Raw genomic sequence first — 24663 nt, 5'->3', positions numbered from 1 at the left:
CAGAGAGTGTTACACCATGAAGCACCAGTTGAATATTTATCAAACTTTGTGGAGATGTTCATCACACAAAAGGTATTAAAGATTAAACTTTAATTCCATTTGGAACTGTTGTCTGTCTTCAACAACAGTATGAGATGTGATCCCCACAGGCATGAATACACTCTTGTATTCATTGTCATATGGAAGCAACACCTTGTGAATGTCATCTTGAGGAATTTATCACCATGGCTGAAACACATACCATATCAGTTCAGCAAGTTTATTGGCTTAAGGATGGTATGTATGTTTATATTTTCGAATCACATTTCAGACAGGCTCTATGGGTGAAAAATCATGGGACCAGGCAGGTCAAGTAAAGAGTAATACATATCTGATGGGATCTATAGTGCGAACTGCTGTGTGAGGTCTTGTGGTATCATGCTGGAAAATGCAGTTTGGTACCTTGGTTATTCTTGCCACACACTGGCAAGCATTCTACCTCCCTTCAACAATTACCAAATTAGCCTTGTTGTTCTATGCAAAGTTCCCCACAACATAACTGCTGGAGTTGGAGAGGTATGGCTCTTGAGAATTACTGGTTTCTGTGACCTTTCACCATGTCATCTGTGTGGTCTATCAGTATTATGTCCCTGTATGAATAATTTGGCCTTTCTCAAAGTCCAAACGATAGTCATAAACTGCATGTGCGTCTTCCACAAGTAAGCCATGTTGCGAACCCAACCTGTTAAGTTCCAGTAACTTTAGACACATCCAGAGCCATCATGTATTCACACTATTCTTCATATGTACGAAAGGCTGTTTTTTCTGTACCGGTGGGGGGAAGGGAGGGGGGGGGGGGATTAACTCAAATAAGAACAAATTTCACATGGGTCATTCCATGTGTCAGCTGAAACAGAATGAAAAGCATTTTGTCACCCATTATCTCAGATTTGGATCAAATTTAGCTTATTTGTTTCCCTATGGATTTAAGTACCCATACTAATTAGCAGCATTTTCCCCCTCCCTGTTTCCAGTTTATGGCACTTCAAAGTTTGCAAGTTCTGTTAGTCTTAACACTGTAATGGAGCAAATAAACATTTGGAAAATAAATTAATTACCTATTTTTAGTGGTGGATTGGTAGAGGGAGCCACACAAAGACAATAAGGGGACTAGAATAAGGAGCAAATGATGGATAGAGGGGGAGTATAATTTCATCTATGCAGTTCAGAAAACTGGTGGTGGAGAGGAGGACATTGTTGGTTCAGATAGTGAAGCAGTCACTGAAACCTAGCATGTTATGTTCAACTGCATGTTGTGCCACAGGGTTGTCTAATTTGCTCTTAACCACAGTTTGGCAGGGGATGTTCATCCTGGTGGACAGTTGGTTTATAGTCATACCAATATAAAAAGCTGTACAATGATTGCAGCAGAGCTGGTATAGTATATGATATGGCTGCTTCCACAGGTGGCCCTGCAACTGTTGCTTGCGACAGGACAGGAACAGAAAATGCTGCGTGAGTGGACTGGGCAGGTTTTGCACCTGGGTCTTTCACAGGGATATGATCCTTGTGGCAAGGGGTTGAGATCAGTGGTGGCATAGGTCTGGACTAGGAAGTTGTGGAGGTTAGGTGTGCAATAGAACACCACTTTAGGAGAATTGGGAAGGATCTTGGGCAGGATGTCCCCCATTTCACGGTGTGATTATAGTAATCAAAGCCCTGATGAAGGATGTGGTTCAGTTGTTTCATTCCCTAGGTGGTTCTTGGGGGTGATAGGAGGATTGGGTGTATATGGGGAAAGGGCATGAGAGATTTGATTGCAAACTAGATCTGGAAGATAGTGCCTAGGTCTGTGAAGGCCTTGGTGAGACTCTTAGCATACTGGGCAAGGGAGTTCTTGTCACTACAGCTATGCCATCCCTGGGTGGCTAGGCTGTAAGGGAGGGATTTTTTGGTGTGGAAGGGATGACAGCTGTTGAAATGCAGGTACTGTTTGTGGTTGGTTGGTTTAATGTGGATAGAGGTGTGAATGAGGCCATCAGGAAGGTAGCATGCTGGGTTGAGGAGGACCAGGTGAAATGGATGGCAGAGAAGGTACTGAGGTTGTGAAGGAACAAGGATAGGGTGCCTTGGCCCTGAGTCCAGATCATGAAGATATCATCAATGAACCTGAAACAAACCAGGGGTTTGACATTTCCAGAGGCTAGGAAGGTCTCCTCTACATGGTCTATAAACATGTTGACACAGGAGAGTGCCACACAGGTGTATATTGCTATGCCATGAATTTGTTTGCACACCTTCCCTCCACAGGAGAAGTAGCAGAAGTACATTATCCATCTGTTAAAAAGAGATCTGTATACCATATAAACAGAGATCTTAAGGAAGTAACATACACAAGCAGTTGTAAAACAAATCATCATGATAGATGCACATACTCAAGGAAATTCAAACAGATTTGGTCCAACACTAGCAGTCCGCAAGCAGAAGAAATCCACCACATGAAAGAAGAATGTGAAGTAACCTAGTATCTGAAATCTATGTCCATGAGTGAAAAGAAGTGCTCTTCAAACAAAATGGAAGGATTCTTTATAAAGATGCAACATCAAAGAAATATGATAGTATGTGGCCCATAAGTTATTGAATTTTCTGAATATTAAGAATCCATTTTCAAAATGAAAATGTTTAGGGAGAAAATCTGATGAATTAGAACTCTTGTTGAGCGATCACCTCATGTATGTTTCAGAATTGTGTAAATGTGAGCACTGGCTATGAAAGATATTTGGAGATGTAGTTAGTATACCATGTTCTGCTGCAATCAGCACCAGGTGGGATGTGCATCTATGTTAACAGAGACATAAAAATAAAAAGACATAAAACTTAAAATGTCCAATGTACTGAACAAGACTTTGAGTACTGTGTGTGTGTGCACAGAGATGTCATTGTGTGTTTGCATCACCCATCATCAGGAAATTATACAGAGTTTCCTGACATTGTTGAGGGGCTAATGAATAAAATGAAGTTTCATTTAAAATGTACAGTTGTGTATGGTGACTTCAATGTCAGTGTTAAAAGCACTTATAAAAAAAGGCAACAACTGCTAAATTCATTTGCAACACATGAGAGGTCAGTCCAAGATGGCCGCCGAGTAAGTGACGCCAGAAACCATTTCCAGAAAGTTAAGTGATTTAGACAGGAATATAATTTAGTTTAACGCCGACAACAAATTAAATACGTGCATTAGTGTATCGTTTAGTCTTGCCATTAAAGGTTTGACTTTTCTTTGCGTATTTTTTTAGAAAACACGAAAAGATCGTAACTTCGCGAAGTCGCGCTTAGGCTTAAATTTTGTAAACGTGTTTGTTTCTTGTTTCACGGTAATTTAACTAGTTTCTCGGTAACAAATAAGTAAACTACCGTAAATAGCGTATAACTTCATTGTTTTTATACAGATTTCAGAAAAACAGCGTAACTTTATATCAGAAACTTGCCTATATACATTTGTTTTATAGGCCTAATTCTCGTAACGTTTTTGGAGAATCAAAGTTAAAGTATCTCGTTTAATTGTCCTTTTTTTCATTCCATCGAGTGAAATATATAATAAATAGCGTATACCTTCGTTGTTTTAATACAGATCTCAGAAAAACAGCGGAATTTTAAATCAGAAACTTGGTTATATACATTTGTGAATAGGCTTAATTCTTGTAACGTCTTTTTTGATTTTCGGTAATTTAATTGATTTATTCTAGCTAAAGTATTATTTTTGCCATGAGTGAGAAGTGCCTGACTTGCCGTAGAATTGTTAGTTCCGGGGTTTGGTGTGATGGATGCAGTAGTTTTTTTCACTGGGGGGACTGCAGTGGCGTGGGTGTTGGGAAAGTGGATCAGGCTCATCAGTGGTTATGTAGGATTTGCAGCAGAGATAGGAAGATAGTGGAACAGGAGGGGAAAATTGCTGCCCTTCAGGCTGAGCTAGATCAGGCTAGGGAAGATATGGACAGGTTAAGGAGGGAGAAGGGCAAAGAGAGGTGGGAAGTGGCAACAGGTAGCAGAAGGAACAGGCCTAGAACTAAGTCTGACAGTTTTGTGGTGAATGTCAAAAATAAGTTTGACCTGTTGCTTCAGTTAGAAACTGATGAGCCTCAAGCAGAGGTAGGTGTAGACAGGACACAACAAACTTTCAATAGGAAATTGAAAAAGAATGTAGGAAAGTCATTGAAAAGGAAGAAAGTTTTGTTGTTAGGCAGTTCTCATGCCAGAGGTGTAGGCCAACTTCTGCAGGAGGAATTAGGACCAGAATACCAGGTCACAATTTTTTTCAAACCAAGTGCTAGTCTGGATCAGGTGACAGAGGATTTAGGTTCACTCTGTAAAGGATTTACCAGGGAAGACACCGTGGTTATTGTGGGAGGGCAAGGGAACAGCATCGACAGAGATCCTGGGTACAGTATAGAGTGTGACCTGGTAAAGATTGCGTCGGCATCGAGACACACCAATGTTGAATTTGTATCTGTCCTGAGACGCCATGACCGGCCTCATTTGAACTCTTCTGTTGGGAGAGTTAATTTGGAGTTGGAACGGCTGCTTGGGTCAGGTGCGGGGGCTCATAATGGTGTGGTTCCTGTTGATGATCTCAGTAGGTGGGACTATACCAGGCACGGCCTACATCTCAACAGGAAAGGGAAGGGGAAACTGGCTGGGGTAATAGCAGGAAATTTAAGGGGGGGAGGCACTGCCATGAATGGTAAAATACCAGTGGTTACAGGTGTTGGAGCAGCACCTTTTTTAGGATAGGTAAGACAGAAAGATGTCAAGTTCTACGAGAGGTCAGGATTGAAACAAATCTTCAGTTTAGGAAAGAAATTAAACAGCACAATTCTAGCACATTGGATCACCAATCACAGCTATCAATTATAAATTTTCACCAATCACCAGAAATTTTATCTCCACCAAGTTGTATCTCAGTCCTAGGTAACTGCATTGATGAATTAAAGTCACCCAACCCAGTTGACATAATCTGCCTCTCTGAACACCGTGTGACCACTGGTATAGGAACTAGGCCTAAGCACAATGAGAAACTCAGACAGGAGAGTACTGCAAATGTTAGAATAAGGAAAGGTTCTCAGAAAAGTATAATTAAAAATAATGTAAGTATATTTCATCAAAATATTGGGAGTTTAAAGAATAGGAAGTAGATGAGCTTCTGGTTTGTTTAGAAGATTTAGAAGCTGAGAATGAAATAGATGTACTATGCCTGTCTGAGCATCACATTGTTACTGATATGGATAAGGTAAATGTAAGTGGATATAAGCTCTCTGCACATGTAATGAGAGAAAATATGGAGAAAGGAGGAGTTGCCATATATGTCAAAAGTTATCATTGTGCAAAAAGTATAGAAACAAAAAAGTTTTGTGTAGAGAAACATATAGAAGCATGTGCCTGTGAGCTTAAATTAAATAAAGGCACATTTATAATTGTAACTGTATATAGGTACCCATCAGGAAATTTTCATCTATTTCTGAAAAATTTGGACTCCTTGTTGTGCTATCTGTCAGACAGAGGGAAGCAAATTATTATTTGTGGGGACTTCAATGTAGATTCTCTGAAAGAGGGTAATAAGAAAAATGACCTTGAAGTATTACTCGGTTCTTTCAATTTGACACCCGTTATTGATTTTCCTACTCGGGTGGTAAAGGATAGCAGCTCACTGATAGATAACTTCTTTATAGACCAAGATATGTTTAACCAGATAAATGCTCAGCCTGTTGAGAATGGTCTTTCTGATCATGGTGCACAGCTAGTTACAATATATGACATAGCTCCATTCAGCAATACTAAACACTCCTCCAAAGTAGTACGTTCAGTCAACGATTTAACAATTGCAAATTTCAGGGAAAGCCTACAGCAGATAGACTGGGATGAGGTGTACCATGAACCTGATGCCAATTTAAAATATAATTTATTTCATGACATTTTTGTAAATGCATTTGAAAACTGCTTCCCCAAGAAAATAGTTAAATATACTCATAAGAAACCTTGTAACAAACCATGGCTTACTAAGGGTATAAAAATATCTTGTAACCGGAAAAGGGAAATGTATCTGACAGCAAGAAAGAGTAGTGACCCGGAAACTATCAAACATTATAAAAACTACTGTGTTATATTAAGAAAAGTTATTAAAAAATCCAGGAGTATGTGTGTCATGTCTGAAATCAGCAACTCTGATAATAAAATTAAAACAATTTGGAATATTATTAAAAGAGAAACAGGTCAACCAAGAGCAGAGGAAGACAGTATTACCATCAAATTGAATGAAAACTTTACGAACAAAAAGTCAGAAGTTGAAAATATTTTTAATAATCATTTTCTAAATGTTGTGGATATAGTAGGATCCAGGTGTTCATTAGAAGATGCTAGGCTGTTAATGGAAGAGGCCATACCTATGCAGTTTGATACAATTGAAATCTCACCCACTTCTCCCTCTGAAATTACGAAAATAATAAACTTGCTTAAAAGCAAAAACTCACATGGAATTGATGGCATTTCCAGCAAAATACTAAAAGCTTGTTCTCAACAGATAAGTAAGATTCTCAGCCACCTGTGTAATAGCTCTCTGGAACAGGGCATTTTCCCTGATAGACTGAAATATGCTATTGTTATACCTTTGCATAAAAAGGGGGATAGATCTGATTTCAACAATTACTGTCCAATCTCCCTTCTAACAGCTTTATCCAAATTTTTTGAGAAAGTAGTGTATTCAAGAGTAGCTTCACATATCTGTAAAAATGAAGTACTAACAAAATGTCAGTTTGGTTTCTAGAAAGGTTTTTCAACAGAAAATGCCATATATGCCTTCACCAGTCAAATTTTGAATGATCTGAATAACCGAACACCACCCATTGGGATTTTTTGTGATCTCTCAAAGGCTTTTGATTGTGTAAATCATGAAATTCTGCTAGACAAGCTCAAGTATTGTGGCATGAGTGGGACAGTGCACAAATGGTTTAATTCGTACCTAACTGGAAGAGTGCAGAAAGTTGAAATAAGTAGTTCTCGTAACATGCAAAGATCAGCACATTCCTCAAACTGGGGAACTATCAAGAATGGGGTTCCACAAGGGTCAGTCTTGGGTCCTTTGTTGTTCTTATTATATATTAATGACTTGCCATTCTATATTCATGAAGAGGCAAAGTTAGTTCTCTTTGCTGATGATACAAGGATAGTAATCACGCCTGACAAACAAGAATTAACTGATGATATTGTCAATACTGTCTTTCAGAAAATTGCTAAGTGGTTCCTTGTAAACGGACTCTCACTGAATTTTGATAAGACACAGTACATACAGTTCCGTACAGTGAATGGTATGACGCCATTAATAAATATAGACCTTAATCAGAAGCATATAGCTACGGTAGAATATTCCAAATTTTTAGGTGTGTCCGTTGATGAGAGATTAAATTGGAAGAAACACATTGATGATCTGCTGAAATGTTTGAGTTCAGCTACTTATGCAATAAGGGTCATTGCAAATTTTGGTGATAAACATCTTAGTAAATTAGCTTACTACGCCTATTTTCACTCATTGCTTTCATATGGCACCATATTTTGGGGTAATTCATCACTGAGGAATAAAGTATTTATTACACAAAAGCGTGTAATCAGAATAATAGCTGGAGTCCACACAAGATCATCCTGCTGACATTTATTTAAGGATCTAGGGATATTCACAGTAGCTTCTCAGTATATATATTCTCTTATGAAATTTGTTATTAACAACCAAAAGTAATAGCAGTGTGCATAACTACAATACTAGGAGAAAGGATGATCTTCACTATTCAAGATTAAATCTAACTTCGGCACAGAAAGGGGTGAATTATACCGGCACTAAAGTCTTTGGTCACTTACCAAATAGTATCAAAAGTCTGACAGATAACCAACAAGTATTTAAGAAGAAATTAAAAGAATTTCTGAATGACAACTCCTTCTACTCCATAGAGGAATTTTTAGATATAAAATAAGGAAAAAAAAGAAAAAAATATTTAAAAAAATAAAAAAAATAAAGTTGTTATATTAACTTAAGTATGTTGTTAAATTAACCTAATTATGTCATGTATTGGAAAATTTGACTCGTTCCACATCATTACGAAATATCGTATTCATGATCCATGGAACTAGTATTAATCTAATCTAACCCTATACAGTGAGTGCACATAATTAAACAGAGCACACTTCCATGGCTGCCTAAAGAGGCCACCTCACATCAGCACAGACAGCACAGATAGTCCTGTTCCATGTGCAAAACAGTTTTATATAAGCAAGCATGCTGGGTCCTTGGCCACTGCAAAGTTTATGTGACAAATATATACTTCAAATTAGACTGTGCCTTATGACACTTGTTGGTTATGTTTGTTTGTACCAATTACAGTGTCATTCAGCACCTTAGTATATTCCTTCATGTGTGAGCAAAATAAAAGTTGGTTGGTGGAAATTCTGATATTATGCTGCGCAATGTTACAATATTTTTGGCAATGAGTGTGGTATTCTACTCCATTTGTTTCATTTCATGGCTCACTATAGAAAATATGTCAGTGGAAGAAATTCTTCAATTTCTTGTTGAACAGCAATGAGCTTTCACCAATCGGCAGAAGGCTTTCTCCATGGCACTAATCAATTTGGTAGCATTGCTGATGTGTCAGATTCACCACTGTTGACACAGCCCCTTCCTCTGTATGATGATTCTGCAGAAGATTGGGACACATACAAAAAACACTTTTGGCAGCAATTCCAAGCTTTTGGTGTCACTGACCCACACATGTGTTAGGTTTTCTTTCTATCATGGATTCCTTGCTAATGTTTATCACCTTTTGTGTTAGGTAGCACATCTTAAGGAACCTGCCAGTCTTTCTTTTGATGAAATGTGTCAGTTGCTCTCTGCTTGTCACTGTGAAGCACTCACATTATTATTGTTCATCTTGTGTTATACCATTGTCAAAAGCAGCCACAAAAGTTGTACAGAGCTTGGGCTTGCACATCCTCATGGGTTTAGCCAGCATTTTCAGTTTGTTACTGAAGCTCATGGGACTCATATGCTGATTCGATAGTTTGTGATGCTACACAAATCCAAAAAAAGTTTTGCATCACCCCGGTTCCCAGAACTCCTGAAGATAGACACTGACTGTCGATATTGTATCACAGACACAGTCCCTTTGACTGTTCAGAGATGTCACTAAACCCACCCAAAGATGTAAACAACCATGCATGAGCAACACCTATTAGACGGAGGGGGTCCAACAGCCGGTCAGTTCCAGTCATTCAACCAGGAAGGAGGTACGCGGCTCATGTTGTTTGTAGTTCAATCATGCCTAGACAGTCAATACCGAGGGTTGATCATGTCCACATTATTACTTTGTGACAGGAAGGGCTCTTAACAAGGGAAGTGTCCAGGCGAATCGGAGTGAACCAAAGCAATGTTGATCGGACATGAAGGAGATACAGAGAGACAGGAACTGTTGATGGCATGCCTTGCTCAGACTGCTCAAGGGCTACTACTGCAGTGGATGGCTGCTACCTACAGATTATGGCTTGGAGGAACCCTGACAGAAACGCCACCATGCTTTTTGTGCAGCGACAGAACGTCATGTTATGACTCAAACTGTGCACAATAGGCTGCATGATGCGCAACTTCACTCCTGACATCCAGGGTGAGGTCCATCGTTGCAACCATGACATCATGCAGTGCAGTACAGATGGGCCCAACAACATGCCAAATGGACCACTCAGGATAGGCATCATATTCTCTTCACTGATGAGTGTTGCATATGCCTTCAACCAAACCAATTTGTACCTCCATCATGCACATCCTGTGAATGATTTCCTTCAGGATAACGACATTGCTCGACTAGAGTGGCCAGCATGTTCTTCAGACATGAATCCTATCAAACATGCTTGGGATAGATTGAAAAGGGCTTTTTAAGGATGACAAACCAACCACTCTGCGGGACCTACGCCAAAGCGCAGTTGAGGAGTGGGACAATCTGGACCAATGGTGCCTTGATGAACTTGTGGATAGTATGCCACAACAAATACAGGCATGCATCAATCCAAGAGGATGTACTACTGGGTATTAGAGGTACCGGTTTGCACAGCAATCTGGACCACCACCTCTGAAGGACTGACTGTATGGTGGTACAACGTGCAATGTGTTGTTTTCGTAAGTAATAAAAAGGGTGGAAATGATGTTTATGTCGATCTCTATTCCAATTTTCTGTACAGGTTCCAGAACTCTCAGAACTGAGGTGATGCAAAACGTTTTTTGATTTGTGTATATAATAGATAGAGATGTTCATCAATGCACTTGACAATGTGGAAATCCCTTCTCTCACAGAGGTTTGAACATTGCCCAGTCTTATGAGGTATCTAGGAAAGCAGGAAAGCAGACAGAAGCTTAGTGTGAAGTAGCCACCATTGCCTCTCCTCCTTAGCTGCTGTCAGTTAGCTTACAGGGGGAATATGCTGTTGCGGCCATGCAATCGTGATCTCCACAATGGTTGAGGCAGCACCGTGCTAAACAGCAGTCAGTGCCACAATAGTGGCCATGTGCTTCACTCCCATCATGTCCTTATTGTTTTGCACAACATGAGTAGCCTGTGTGCCCAAAGTGTTGGGTGATGTACAACCATTGTAAAAAAAAGTTGTAAAAAAAGAAAGAAAGGTAAGAGCGGGAGGAGGGAGAGGAGGGGTGGGGGTGCAACTCTCAGCCTCCTATATCAGACATGAATATTTATGTGAACAGTGTTTCTCAAGTGATGGTAGAATCCAAACCAAACGTTATACTGAAGTAAGTGTTATGGACAAGATATTAAAAATACAAGTAGTCATGGGTGCGGCAGTGACTTTGTTAAATTCTCAGACCTACGTCAGTCTCACATCACTAGCATTGTCCCCTGTCTCTTGCCAGTAGGTGAGTTACAACAAATACCTATTATGGTACAGTTTTCTAGTCCTGCAGTGTATAAAGCTGTATCCATATTTGCCTAATGATGAACAGAACTCTGAAGGATTGTCAGAAAAGTAGTTGAGGTGAGTTTTGATTTTCACATCAGTTACCCTGTTGCTTACCATGTATTTCTCCAAATGAATCCCATTCAGATCACTGATCAAATATTTCTATCTTTCCCCAAAATTCACCGTATAGCAGAGATGCTGAGTAACAGGTAGGCACAACAAAAAGACTGTCACAAATAAACCTTTCAGCCATTAAGGCCTTCATCAATAATAAATCACACACACACACACACACACACACACACACACACACACACACACACACACACACATGCACGCACGCACACACACACACACACACACACACACACACACACACACACACACACACACACACAAATGCAACTCACACATATGACTGCAGTCTCAGGCAACTGAAACCACACTATGAGCAGCAGCACCGGTGCATGATGGGAGTGGCACTGGCTGGGGTTAAGGAGGAGGATGGGCCAGGAAGGAGCAGGTATGGTATAGTGGGGGTGGCAGATAGTGAAGTGCTGCAGGTTACGCAGGGCAGAAGGGAGTTGGGGAAGGGGGAAGTTCCAGAAGAGGAGAGAAGTAAAAAGACTGAGTGTGATGGTGGAATGACAGCTGTGTACTGCTGGAATTGGAGCAGGGAAGGGGCTGGATGGATGAGGACAGTGACTAACGAAGGTTGAGGGCAGAAGGGTTACAGGAATGTAGGATGTATTGCAAGGAAAACTCTCACTTCTGCAATTCAGAAAAGCTGGTGTTGGTGGGAAGGATCCATATGGCACAGGCTGTGAAGCTGTCATTGAAATGAAGGGTATCATGTTTGGCAGTTTGTTCAGCAATAGGGGGGTTGTTTTTTGGCCACAGTTTGTCGGTGGCCATTCATCTGGACAGACAGCTTGTTGGCTGTCATGCCTACATAGAATGCAGCACAGCGGTTGCAGCTTAGCTTGTAGATCACATGACTTGTTTCCCAGGTAGGTCTGCCTTTGATGGGATAGGTGGTGTTAGTGACAGGACTTGAGTGGGTGGTGATGGCAGGATGTATGGGACAAGTCTTGCATCTAGGTCTGTTACAGGGGTATGAGCCATGAGGTAAGGGGTTGGAAGCAGGGGTTGTGTAAGGATGGACCAGTATATTGTGTAGGCTGCATGACTGAATTTGGGAGTGGGGCAAAAGGTGAGGCCTTTGGAAAGGACTGGTATTTCTGTGGAGGTTCTGGATTCTCTGTGGTGGTGGGAGGGAGTTTTGCCAGGTGGGGTAAGTGTAGTAGATCTGCAAACCAAGGTATGTCAGCTATGAGGGGATGTGGGGGAGGTATGGAGGTTGTTGTGCAAGTGATGAACAGTGGTACTCCACAATATACTCATCCATCCTTACACGACCCCCGCCCTCAGCCCCTTACCTCATGGCTCATACCCCTGCAATACACCTAGATGCAAGACTTGTCCCATACCTCCTCCCATCACCACAGACTCCAGTCTGGTCACTAACATCACCTATCCCATCAAAGTCATATGATCTACAAGCTAAGCTGCAACCACTGTGCTGCATTCTATGTGAGCATGACAACCAACAAACTGTCTGTCAACATGAATGGCCACAGACAACCTATGGGCAAGAAACAAGTGGACAACCCTGTTGCTGAACATGCTGCCCAACATGATGTCCTTCACTTCAATGAGTGCTTCACAGCCTGTGCCATATGGATCCTTCCCACCAACACCAGCTTTTACGAACTGCGGAAGTGGGAGTTTTCCCTGCAATACATCCTACATTCCTATATCCCTCATGGCCTCAACCTTTGTTAGTCATTGTCCTCACCCATCCAGCCCCTTCCCTGCTCCCATTCCAGTGCTACACAACCGTCATTCCACCATCACACCCAGTCTTTTTTACTTTTCTCCTCTTCCACTACTTCCCCTCTCCCCCTCCTCACCTCTCACCTGCACTCTGTCGAACCTACAGTACTTCACTGTCTGCCAGTCTCACCATACTATCCCTCCCCTTCCCCACCCCAGCCTCCTCCTCACCCCATCCAGTTGCCACTCCCATCGTGCACTGGTGCTGCTGCTCATAGTGTGGTTTCAGTTGTCTGAGACTGCAGTCGTTTGTGTGAGTTGCATTTGTGTGTGTGTGTGTGTGTGTGTGTGTGTGTGTGTGTGTGTGTGTGTGTGTGTGTATGTCTGTCTGTCTGTCATCTATTGTTGATGAAGACCTTAATGGCCAAAAGCTTTATTTGTGACAATCTTTTTGTTGTGCCTATCTGTGACTCGCATCTCCTCTTTGCTTTTCATAATCTTGTTACATTCCATCCTGGGTTTTCCACTGTTTGATTTCCCCAAAATTCTTGTTTCAGCCACTTATACACAAACTTCCTGGTATGTGTCTGGACTCAATATTTCTGAAATTTTACAAAATTTCTTGGCTAATTCACCAACAGCTGACAAAAAGGAGTGTCCCTGAATTGTAATGCAGAGAACAATGCCAGTCACATGCATTAGAGGTTCTCTTCTTATCAAAAAGACATAAATCAATAAAAACTACACAGCTACACACTATTATACTGTCCACCTAAAAAAGACAAAGTTTTTACATCTGACTTCTGTACCTCTAACAGTTAGAATAAAAAGAAATACAAGTACCTAACAGGGCTGTAATACTGGTAACAAATACTAATTAGCCATTGTTAGTCAGTAAAAAGGTTTCACTTCGGTCCACCAGTCTTACACTGTAGCCAGAATCGCTTAAAAAAGGAAAATCAATTCAACTGACAGACTTTATGCAGTTCGATTCATTCATACTAGAGAACAAAATGTTATTTGTTGTGCGTGCCACTTTTGTAAACCCTTTCTGAAGGTTTTAAAACATATTTTGAAGGCATTTGATTGTATAAGGGTCTAGAGCAGACCAAGGAAAACCTTATTTTGTATCAAACATAATTTTATAAAGAGAAGAGCTGATAAAACTGGAAAATATAATGGGGAAAAAATTACAACAGAAAATTGTAAGTGGAAAAGGTCGTGAAAAAGATGCGAGAAAAATCAAAAGCTTACAGAGGGGCAAACAGAGAGGGGAAGTCATCTGAACAACAGAATCTACTACAAAGATAGTAACTGCTCTCAAAGGAACAGATACCATTGATGGCTGTGCAGCTTCTCCAGAATAAATGATAATTAATTGAAACCCTCACTGGCTGTCAACAGCTGAGGGTTTCAATTAAGAATCATCTATGTTTGGGGAAAAATAATTCAGGAGTTGACAGTAATAGTCAGTGCAATTGGTGAAAAACAAGCACACAAAAACGTGAATGAATTGTACAGAAGCAAGGTGAGATGGTAAGAAAAGTGGTGTCAGTTTCACAAATAAATCAGTGAAAGACATCAGGAGATGGCCCTACAGTGTATGGCCCTACAGTGTATAATGAACCAGAAACAAAGTGTTAGATGAATATTTGTAAGTAACAATAGTCCTGACTAAGTGCACAGGAATCAAAACTGCAAAAGACACGATGGCAAGATGTTGTTAATAGCAGATGGCACAGATAAATAAATGAACAAAATAGCACAAAATGTTGAAAATAGATGACAGTTTGAAGTAGATAGATGGCAACAAAGATTGGCACAGGTTTACATATGGAGGAATAATGGACAAAAGGGGAAATATATTGACAAGAGTAATCAGTATTTGAAAATATAGTATGGATAGATAAAAGATCTACCTACCAAATGGTGGCAGGAAAACACACATACAACACATGGAAATGCATGAGATTTTGGAGCCAGTGGCTCCTCCTGGCAAAAGGGCTGAACAAATAGAGGGATGTAGGAAAAGACTGGTGTGGTTTAGAGTCAGGGAAAAGTTGCCCAGAACTTTGAGTCAGGGGAGACTTATTGAATGAGATCAGAAGAAAATAATGATTTGCCTATCCGTATTATATTTTGAAACAATTATTACTTTTGTTGATCTGTATTAAAATAGTGTGCTACATCAACCCAAACATTTATTCAGCGGTTCACCTCAACTGCGTGTCAGAACTAAACTTTTTTTTAAAAAAAATAGTAATATATTGCAATAGCATTGCAATAGCATTACTTGTCTTTTAATATACATGCAGGTGCTGACAGTAAGCTGTACATAAAAATGAATATGAATTTTTACTTCGTGCTGCAACTGCGATGACTGTTATTCACCTTATATGTTTGCTGCTGATGTTTCCATATATGTCTATAAGCATATTTGCAGGTTGGCAAGGAATGTGGGAAGCAATCTGCCGTACAAGTAACTTGCCACAGTTTGCACATTTGTACAAGTGTGCTAGACTGGCATAGTGACCACGTGCAATTTCAGGAGTTGGTTCTGCCAGTGATGCTATCAGTTTACTGTACAGTCGACTCTGCACTTTATCCTTGCGATCACGCAATGCTTCAACATCTGAGTTTGAGAAAAGACCAGCAAGCCTGTAAAATAAATTAACATTTGATTTACAGTAACTAAAAAAAGTCACAAAGAACATATATACCATCTCAAACTTTCTCTCTTCCTTTAACATATGGTGTGCCTGCACAAACATGGGAGAAACAGAAAAAGAGAACAAATGAAAGGGCCACAAGGAAGAAGAATAATTTTTACTGCTTATTATTACATAATGGCAGTAATATCAGTGTCTTTTCCTGTACTCTCTACTGTGGAAAACAAAGGGGGGTGGGGGGCAATGCTACTGACATTAGAACCCAGTTAACTGAAAAGCTCATAACATTGTGTTTGGAAGTCAAAATACCGATATATCTCATAGAAATAAGCAAAAAGAAGAAATCATATCTCTACCTTCTGTATTAAAGATACACAACTGCTTTAAAAGTTGGAGAAAATCAATAATACATAGACATTCTCAATTTATCTCTAGCCATTTTATCATAAAATATATCAGGACATGTCCTTTATGTTAAATACACTCCTGGAAATGGAAAAAAGAACACATTGACACCGGTGTGTCAGACCCACCATACTTGCTCCGGACACTGCGAGAGGGTTGTACAAGCAATGATCACACGCACGGCACAGCGGACACACCAGGAACCGTGGTGTTGGCCGTCGAATGGCGCTAGCTGCGCAGCATTTGTGCACCGCCGCCGTCAGTGTCAGCCAGTTTGCCGTGGCATACGGAGCTCCATCGCAGTCTTTAACACTGGTAGCATGCCGCGACAGCGTGGACGGGAACTGTATGTGCAGTTGACGGACTTTGAGCGAGGGCGTATAGTGGGCATGCGGGAGGCTGGGTGGACGTACCGCCGAATTGCTCAACACGTGGGGCGTGAGGTCTCCACAGTACATCGATGTTGTCGCCAGTGGTCGGCGGAAGGTGCACGTGCCCGTCGACCTGGGACCGGACCGCAGCGACGCACGGATGCACGCCAAGACCGTAGGATCCTACGCAGTGCCGTAGGGGACCGCACCGCCACTTCCCAGCAAATTAGGGACACTGTTGCTCCTGGGGTATCGGCGAGGACCATTCTCCATGAAGCTGGGCTACGGTCCCGCACACCGTTAGGCCGTCTTCCGCTCACGCCCCAACATCGTGCAGCCCGCCTCCAGTGGTGTCGCGACATGTGTGAATGGAGGGACGAATGGAGACGTGTCGTCTTCAGCGATGAGAGTCGCTTCTGCCTTGGTGCCAATGATGGTCGTATGCGTGTTTGGCGCCGTGCAGGTGAGCGCCACAATCAGGACTGCATACGACCGAGGCACACAGGGCCAACACCCGGCATCATGGTGTGGGGAGCGATCTCCTACACTGGCCGTACACCACTGGTGATCGTCGAGGGGACACTGAATAGTGCACGGTACATCCAAACCGTCATCGAACCCATCGTTCTACCATTCCTAGACCGGCAAGGGAACTTGCTGTTCCAACAGGACAATGCACGTCCGCATGTATCCCGTGCCACCCAACGTGCTCTAGAAGGTGTAAGTCAACTACCCTGGCCAGCAAGATCTCCAGATCTGTCCCCCATTGAGCATGTTTGGGACTGGATGAAGCGTCGTCTCACGCGGTCTGCACGTCCAGCACGAACGCTGGTCCAACTGAGGCGCCAAGTGGAAATGGCATGGCAAGCCGTTCCACAGGACTACATCCAGCATCTCTACGATCGTCTCCATGGGAGAATAGCAGCCTGCATTGCTGCAAAAGGTGGATATACACTGTACTAGTGCCGACATTGTGCATGCTCTGTTGCCTGTGTCTATGTGCCTGTGGTTCTGTCAGTGTGATCATGTGATGTATCTGACCCCAGGAATGTGTCAATAAAGTTTCCCCTTCCTGGGACAATGAATTCACGGTGTTCTTATTTCAATTTCCAGGAGTGTATAACAAATACTGTTGATAAAACACTGTACTTTTTTATCTTGAAATTTGCAGAGTAGAACTATTTGATATCAATTAATTTTACTATTCATTGTTAAGGAATTTGTTGCAATGTTTCTCAGGAATTAAAAATACTTTTCCTTTAAGTAGTTTCAAAAGTGTTTTACATGTCATTAACCTGACCATGCTAACGTTCCTTATTCTAAAACTTAAGAAAGAAAAAGCTCTAAACATGGGCATCCAAACTGCGAAAAGGAATATCTGAGGAATGTTTAATGACAAAGAGTTTCTTCTCTAAATCTGTACATCAATGAGTGTAATTCATGTAACAAGCTAACTTGATATCAATAATGGATTTTGCAGTCACTGGCAATCTGATCAAGTTATGAAGACAATTTTCAGAGACTCCCATCAACAGCAATTGCATACTGTAAACAAAAAAAGAAATGAGGTGTCACATTTCCCAGTGTTTCTGTGACTTTGTTTGAAACCTTGAAGGACTTTATAAAGTTTATACAGTGCTACTAAATGCCTATACAAGATGAAATAAGGTGGATTTAACTGTAGTTGTCCTTGCATCACACAATGTGTTTGAAGAAATTAAGATAGTGTATCGTTCACGTGAAACAAGCAAATGCATTAATTATTGTTGAGTGTGTATCTGTTTATAGCATTAACTGTGTGGTGTACCACATTTGCAAAGCATTTTCTATCAACAGCTGTGACATGTAATTGCTAACTATCTGCATAATTAAGTTCTGGAGCATGAGGTATCAAAAGGACAGTAACCATTATGGATACCTGAACTGCTCTGAATGACTTGTCATTAGAAGCAACTTTCTTTCTGTCTCCTGGAGTTTCCGTTTGTGAAAGTAGTCCATCATTATTTTTATTTATATTAGCTGTACCCAGCCCCACTTCACTTTGGCTCACTCTGCTTAAATGGAAAAGAAAGAAAAGAGAAAGCACTTGTTCGTAATACATGTGGGAATTGGATATATGTCCTAATCTCCTTCTCTCCAGGCTCTGTCCATCTCCCCTTCCCCCTTCCTTTGGTCATCTCCTCCTCCTGCCCCCTCTCTCAGTCTATCTTCTCCTTCCTGTTATCACAGAGTTATATGTTACAACAGCTTCCTCCACATAGGCAAATGATGTCATCGCTACTGTGAAACATTAACCAAACAGTAAATATTTGAAGTTCAAAACTAGCTTGGCCAAAAGCTTATTTTGTAATAGTCTTTTTGTTGTGCCTATCTGCAACTCAGCATCTCCGTTATATGGTGAGTAGCAACTATCCTTTTATAATATCGTTACACTCCATCCTGGGTTTTCCATTGTTTGAAAACTAGTTTTAAGCTTCTTAATTAAAATATCAATAGCTTGTATATATTTGGTACATAATCGATGCTGAAATTGTTTTTCATTTATAATAAATATACATATTCATGTTTATTACATGGGGAATGACCCACAATTAATTATAAACTACTAGTCATGGGCTTATATTTGCTTTAACATCACTTTGGTTAAGTTTCTTAACATTTCTACAAGATAATTAGTCTTTTACTATGAATATGGGACCCTGGATAACAAATAATATTATCCATATAAATCATTAAACAGTTTTCTACAATATTTCTTTGTTTTTGTTCTTGAGATACTCATTACTAGGACCTACAGTCCATTGGCCGTTTAATCTAATCATTCAATAATATCAGAAAAAGGACAGATTGCTACTCACTGTAAAGATGACACACTGAGACAGACATGATTGAGTAATGCAAAAGATAACTGTATACAAACAAACGTGGTGTGACTATATTGCTGATCTAATTGAGAACTAGGCAATATTGGGTAACGTTTGTATTGTGCAATTCATGACACTGCAGTTAGGAAATGAAAGCTGAACAGAAAGAGCAATGTTTTAGTGAGTTCATTGGACCTATATGTTACCTGAAAACTATTTTTTGTATTCTGAGGAATCATGAGCTTAAAGTGGTAATACTGGAATGAAGAACAATAATTTTGTTGATTGACTGATAACTGTGGCACAAAAGTGATGTGAATATTCTGACAGATCAACCGTTTGGTAACATTTTGTGAGGATTTAATTTTCTAGTTGAATGAGAGTAGTGCTCAGAATTGAGCAGAGAACTGGGGCGATGACTTGATACAATTTCCATCCCCTTAACTTTGACGCGAATAGTAAATAAGTTATGTGATGGTGACTAATTTTTTTAATAACATAATGAGTAGAAAAACTATGCTACTACACATCTTGAGTTTTTACTAGAGGTAATGCACATCTTGAGTTTTTGCTATTTTGCAAGTGGAAAAGAGATACAGATCTTTCAAGTTTAACCAGTTTCAGACAATTATGACTTAGAGTAATGTATTATGGTGTAATGTGCACCTGAATTTAAAACTTTACTAGTCCACTCCTTTCATACTATAGTAACTTTTAGTGCTAATTATTGTAATGTTACAAGAACTATGTAATGTATACATATATATGGAGTAATGACTGTTGTTTTTTGTGTTAAAATTTTTTTTAGACTTAAGTTAGGATTAAAAGTAAGTGTAGTGAAGTAGGGTATTTTGTCTCATTTTTTCATGTACTGTGGCAGAGGAGAACCATCTCCAAGGAAACTAATCAAGGTGCATTTCATAACTAACTGCCACTTGGACCCATTGAAGGTGTGGACAGCATGGTGAGAGGAAAAAGTGAAAGCACTTGTGAAAACTACTAAAGATTGAACAAGTCAAATTTTCTGTCTATTGCAACCCATTAGGATTTATTGTGTTTAGTGAGACAGGACTTGTGCAAAGTGATAATGTATTGTACAATGTAATCTTTGCTTAACAAAAAAGGACTTCACTTATGATGAAGATGCCTAATTTTTTGTTAAAAGTATAACTTGTGGATATTTTGTTATATTGAAAACAATACACTGCATGTAATTATTTTAGATGGGGATTTTCGTGCGGCCAGTTCACAAAAGTATAAATTTGAAAAACATATATACTGTAGTTTTTGATAAGGTTTCTTACATAATATTTTTTTGTGTGTATATTGTTAAACCCAATTTCTGGTGGCACTTGTGGTCACTGAATTGTCCATTTAGCTATTAGCAATATCTATCTGGTCAATCCAATGAGGGGTTGATGTGATGAAGCAAGCTGGAATAATTTTAATTCCCCTCTAGTTTTTCCATCTCTCTCCTTAAATTTGTTTTGTTACATTTAACTAATTACCATTAACATACATGAATGCAATCTGCATTTTCATAAAAGAGAAAGATTGGCCCTTAGTTTTAAAGAATATAACACCAGATCTAATTTTGTGCTCAGTTTTATGTATGTAATTGATTTCCTAATTTATTTTGACTATTCCTAGTTAGTATCTTTTGTTATAGTGTGAAATCAGTGATTGTTTTGTAACTTAAATTCTATCATTGACGTATAAACAAATATAAATTCTCAAATAATTGTAAACACCTGGAAGATGAAATGCTGGTAATCTTAAAGTATGTATTTGGCTCTATTCTAAAACATGTTAGCAAAGCCAGCCCTTAATTAATTCCAAACTAATTAACAGTTTTGTCAAAAGTATTGTTTTCGTACTTATATTTGTTAATTTCATGATTTAAACAAATAATTTTGCCTAACTCTTGCAGTAGAAGAAACTGTTAAACAGATGCATTTTTTGACGTATTCAGTTAATTTAATGAGTTAAGTTTTAATAGTAATTTATGTAAGTTTAACTTTAAACAATGTGTAGTTTCAGTACCTATTATTTTGATTATATATAAGGATGGCCAACTTCGGACGAATAACCTGTGCTGGTTTGAACAACAACAATGCTTCCACTTAACTGTGAAATAAGCGTTACACAATTAGGCCGTGTGTTAAAACAATTATTGTGTCTGCTCCATATGTACCTTTCTATTCTTCAAGAACTGTGAACTTTGAAGATTAGGTTTTCACTGCTAGATGTTCAACAAGAAACTATTGTAGCAGTATGTGGAGGTCTGCCTGCAAACTATTAATGAGGCTTATGGGAAGTTAAACAATAGTGCACTGGCCATATATTAATTGTGTATATGGGGGATTGTGAAAAGTGAAAGTAAAAGACAGTGAAATGCAACTGTGCATCTGTTGGCTACTTTATTTGCTGTAGTCAGTGTCGGAATCCACAACCCATTTTTCAGCCAGTGTAGCAGCACAGTATGTGACACCAAAAACAACCAACAAAATAAATAAAGCAGGTGGCACCACTACACGGTGTCTGGACCATGCTGTCCATCTCAGTGTTCACATGCCTTACAGCACTGTTTACACAGGACCAATCGCAGAGCTGAAAGACCTCCACAAACCCCACATTTGTGTATCTAGTTTCTACTCCTATTTTATCCAGGTCACTCCTAATACTATATCTTCGATTCATAGCCAGGCTCTCTCCTGCTCTCCCAACTATAGTTACCTGATCTTCCTTCTCAAAGTCCCTGCATAGCTGACCTCAGTTTTTGTTACCTGGCTAAGGCTAGCACCTGGTTTCACAAAACCTGTGACTTGGTACTGTGTGCCTAATTTCTCCTGAAGCAGCTGGCCTACACCCCTCTAATGACTGCTAACCTAGAGGCAGAATTCTTCTTTTCCTATTCTGATTTGATTCCGAACTGTCTTTTTTCTTTATGCTAATATTCTGCCTCAACCTACATTCAACTACATCTGGATGACACAGACATTGTTGACAGTAGTGACAGACCACCAATACACTGCACCCAACATGTGCAGCAATCTGTTGATATGTCCATCCAGCTTCATGCAGGCCCACAGCACAATCCTGTTCAAATGGCTGAAGCTTTTCAACAGGAGCACATACCTGGACTGGAAATGGGGCACAGCTCTACCTCTGAATGAATGTTGCAAACTATGTTCACCCTAATCTCAGCACAGTTACCACCTGGAGAGTCAAAATAGAGGGTTCAAAGACAGGCTTACTGAGCACAGTATGATCGCTAATGACTGTAATAAATGAATCAACCTCTCACAGTATGCACATATTACACTCTGGTGCCAAAGAACACAGTCCTTGAAGGTGTTGCTTTTTTCCCTGGTAGAGGAGATTTGGCCTTCAAAAGTGAAAATTTGGGGATCAGGATGTGGTTGGCTAGGAGGAATAAGAAGGATATTGTGGGTTGGCTATCAGGAATACATAAGAAAGGTAGTCTTCCATGGCTGCAAAACCACTGGAATGTGGGATGATGTACAAGGATGTCACACCCACAGTGACCAACAAGGAGTCTGGTGGTAACAGGACAGGAACTGTGGAAAGGCAGTGAAGAAAGTGAGCAGTATCTTGAATGTAGGGTAGGAGTTCAGGGACAATAGTTTGCAGGTGTTGATCAACAAAGGCAGAGATTCATTCTCTGGGAACATTGTACCCAGCCACAATGGGAGGACCAGTAGGGAGAACTGTGGTATTGGGATTGTGGAGTAAGTAAAAGGGAAGACTGTGGGAGGCTGCTGGTGAGAGGGTTTCAGGTGTCAGGTTTCAGTACGGATCTAAGGCCTCAAGAAGCTGCTGGAGGTCATGTTGGACTTCTATGGTGGGATCATGGTTGTAAATTTGTATGCAGACGTGTTGTAAAGTTGACATAGAAGTTGACAGCGGGTAGGAAAGTTGATAGAGTCTATGATTTATGTCCACTGTGGCAAGAACTTTGTTTGTGGGAAGGAGGATAAGGTCTGGATATGTTTTCAGATTATGGGTAGTTGTGTCTTCGATAGGCATGATATTGGACTCACTGGAGAGGGATTTAGGAAAGGAGGTGAGGCCATATTAAAAGTGAGGAATTCCCAAAAGGTTACCTGGAGGTGACTATGTGGAAGGGGAGAAGGATCATGGTTTGAGAGAGGTTGAAAGTGTTTTAAACAAGGTTCTATGTGGTACTCTGGTTTGTTGTCAGTGGGGTGTGTGTTGAAAAAATGTTTCCACAGTAGAGAATGAGTAAAGAAAAGAAGGCCTTTACATTCCAGCATGGCTCAACCTAGGTTTTGGACTAAAGGTGAGACCTTTAGAAAGTACTGAGGCTTATGAAGGGGTCAGAGTTTCTGCAGAAAGGTTGACAAGAGTGTTACAGGATGGGTGTTCAGGAGTACTGTATTTCACAGAAAGAGAATGAAGTCTTTGGGGATGTGAAAGGTGGAATAAGAATTGTCAGGGAGCAACAGGGGTTGACTGGGGGAGGGGAGGGGAGGGGGGGGGGGGAAGGGGAGGAGTTTGGATCACAGTGGTCGGCTCTTTGTGGGCTACACGTAATCCCATGACGGAGTACGACTGATCAGGTGTGACAGCATCCTCAGATGGTGCTGGTAATGCTGTTCCAGTGATTGAAGGGCAAGAGTTTCAACTGCAGTAATACCGTTCAGGAAGTTGTGGTCCAGTACAAAAGGACTTTGTGAAAGTAATATAGACTGTTAAATATAGTTTGAGCTGGGCTCTATGGTTATGAGAGTCAGAAATGGTGTGGGTGATGGACTGATGGAACTGGGAAAAGTTAAGGTTCTGATGGTAGGATGGGTGACAGCCTGAGATGTCAGTTTTAATGGTGAGCCCATTAGGTGGAGTATCATGTGACAGAGAAGACTTCTTGACTGAGGTTGTGTGACTGAAGTTTTGCTAGGGCAAAGAAGAATATGAGGAATCTGCAGAGGTAGAGTTAGTAGGAATTCGTGGTTGAATGGTAGGGAGGTAAAACAAGTGACTGAAAAAAATAGGTAAAACATAGTTAAAAAAGAGATTAAAAAAGCTGAAAATAAATAGGTAAAAATTAATGTCAAATGTTATAATAGAAATTAATGGTAGATACTACAGGTTTTCATTTTAACTGAAGACGAAATATCTCAAAAACTACATACAATATCAAAAAAACTATGTCTGCAGTTTATTTGTTTCAGAGGTGACATTCAATGATACCGTACTCAACCCAGCACTGCACCCGGTGCGTGGGTGGCAGAGTGCAACTTTGAAATCTTCAATGGGAACCTATGCTTTTTATTGCAGATTATGATTCTATGGTAAAATCCACACTTGTTTTGTCTGAAGCATTTTCTTCATTTCACCACAGATGGTGCTGTAATCCAAGGAATACAAATGGGTACACAACCTAATTTGACTAGCTACTCAATGGCCCTTGAATATCCAATAGCATGTGGATCCCAACATCCATGCTGTGAGGGTAGGACAGGCCAGTCTTCCATAACTTCTAATTTACAACCC

General features: G+C 40.3%; 1 protein-coding gene across 1 annotated transcript in view; it reads right to left on the bottom strand.

Moving 5' to 3' along the window:
• LOC124545787 (SANT and BTB domain regulator of class switch recombination) overlaps positions 1 to 24663 on the bottom strand; it is a 133005-nt gene that overhangs the window by 67590 nt on the left and 40752 nt on the right. The window contains exon 5 of the mRNA XM_047124734.1: positions 15208 to 15474. Within this exon, the coding sequence (XP_046980690.1) occupies positions 15208 to 15474 (267 nt within the window). The remainder of the gene's footprint in view (positions 1 to 15207; positions 15475 to 24663) is intronic.

Source organism: Schistocerca americana, chromosome 8 (assembly GCF_021461395.2).
Source record: "Schistocerca americana isolate TAMUIC-IGC-003095 chromosome 8, iqSchAmer2.1, whole genome shotgun sequence".
NCBI lineage: Eukaryota > Metazoa > Arthropoda > Insecta > Orthoptera > Acrididae > Schistocerca > Schistocerca americana.
Note: the sequence above shows the minus strand (reverse complement) of the source record. Positions and strands in the feature narration are given on the sequence as shown.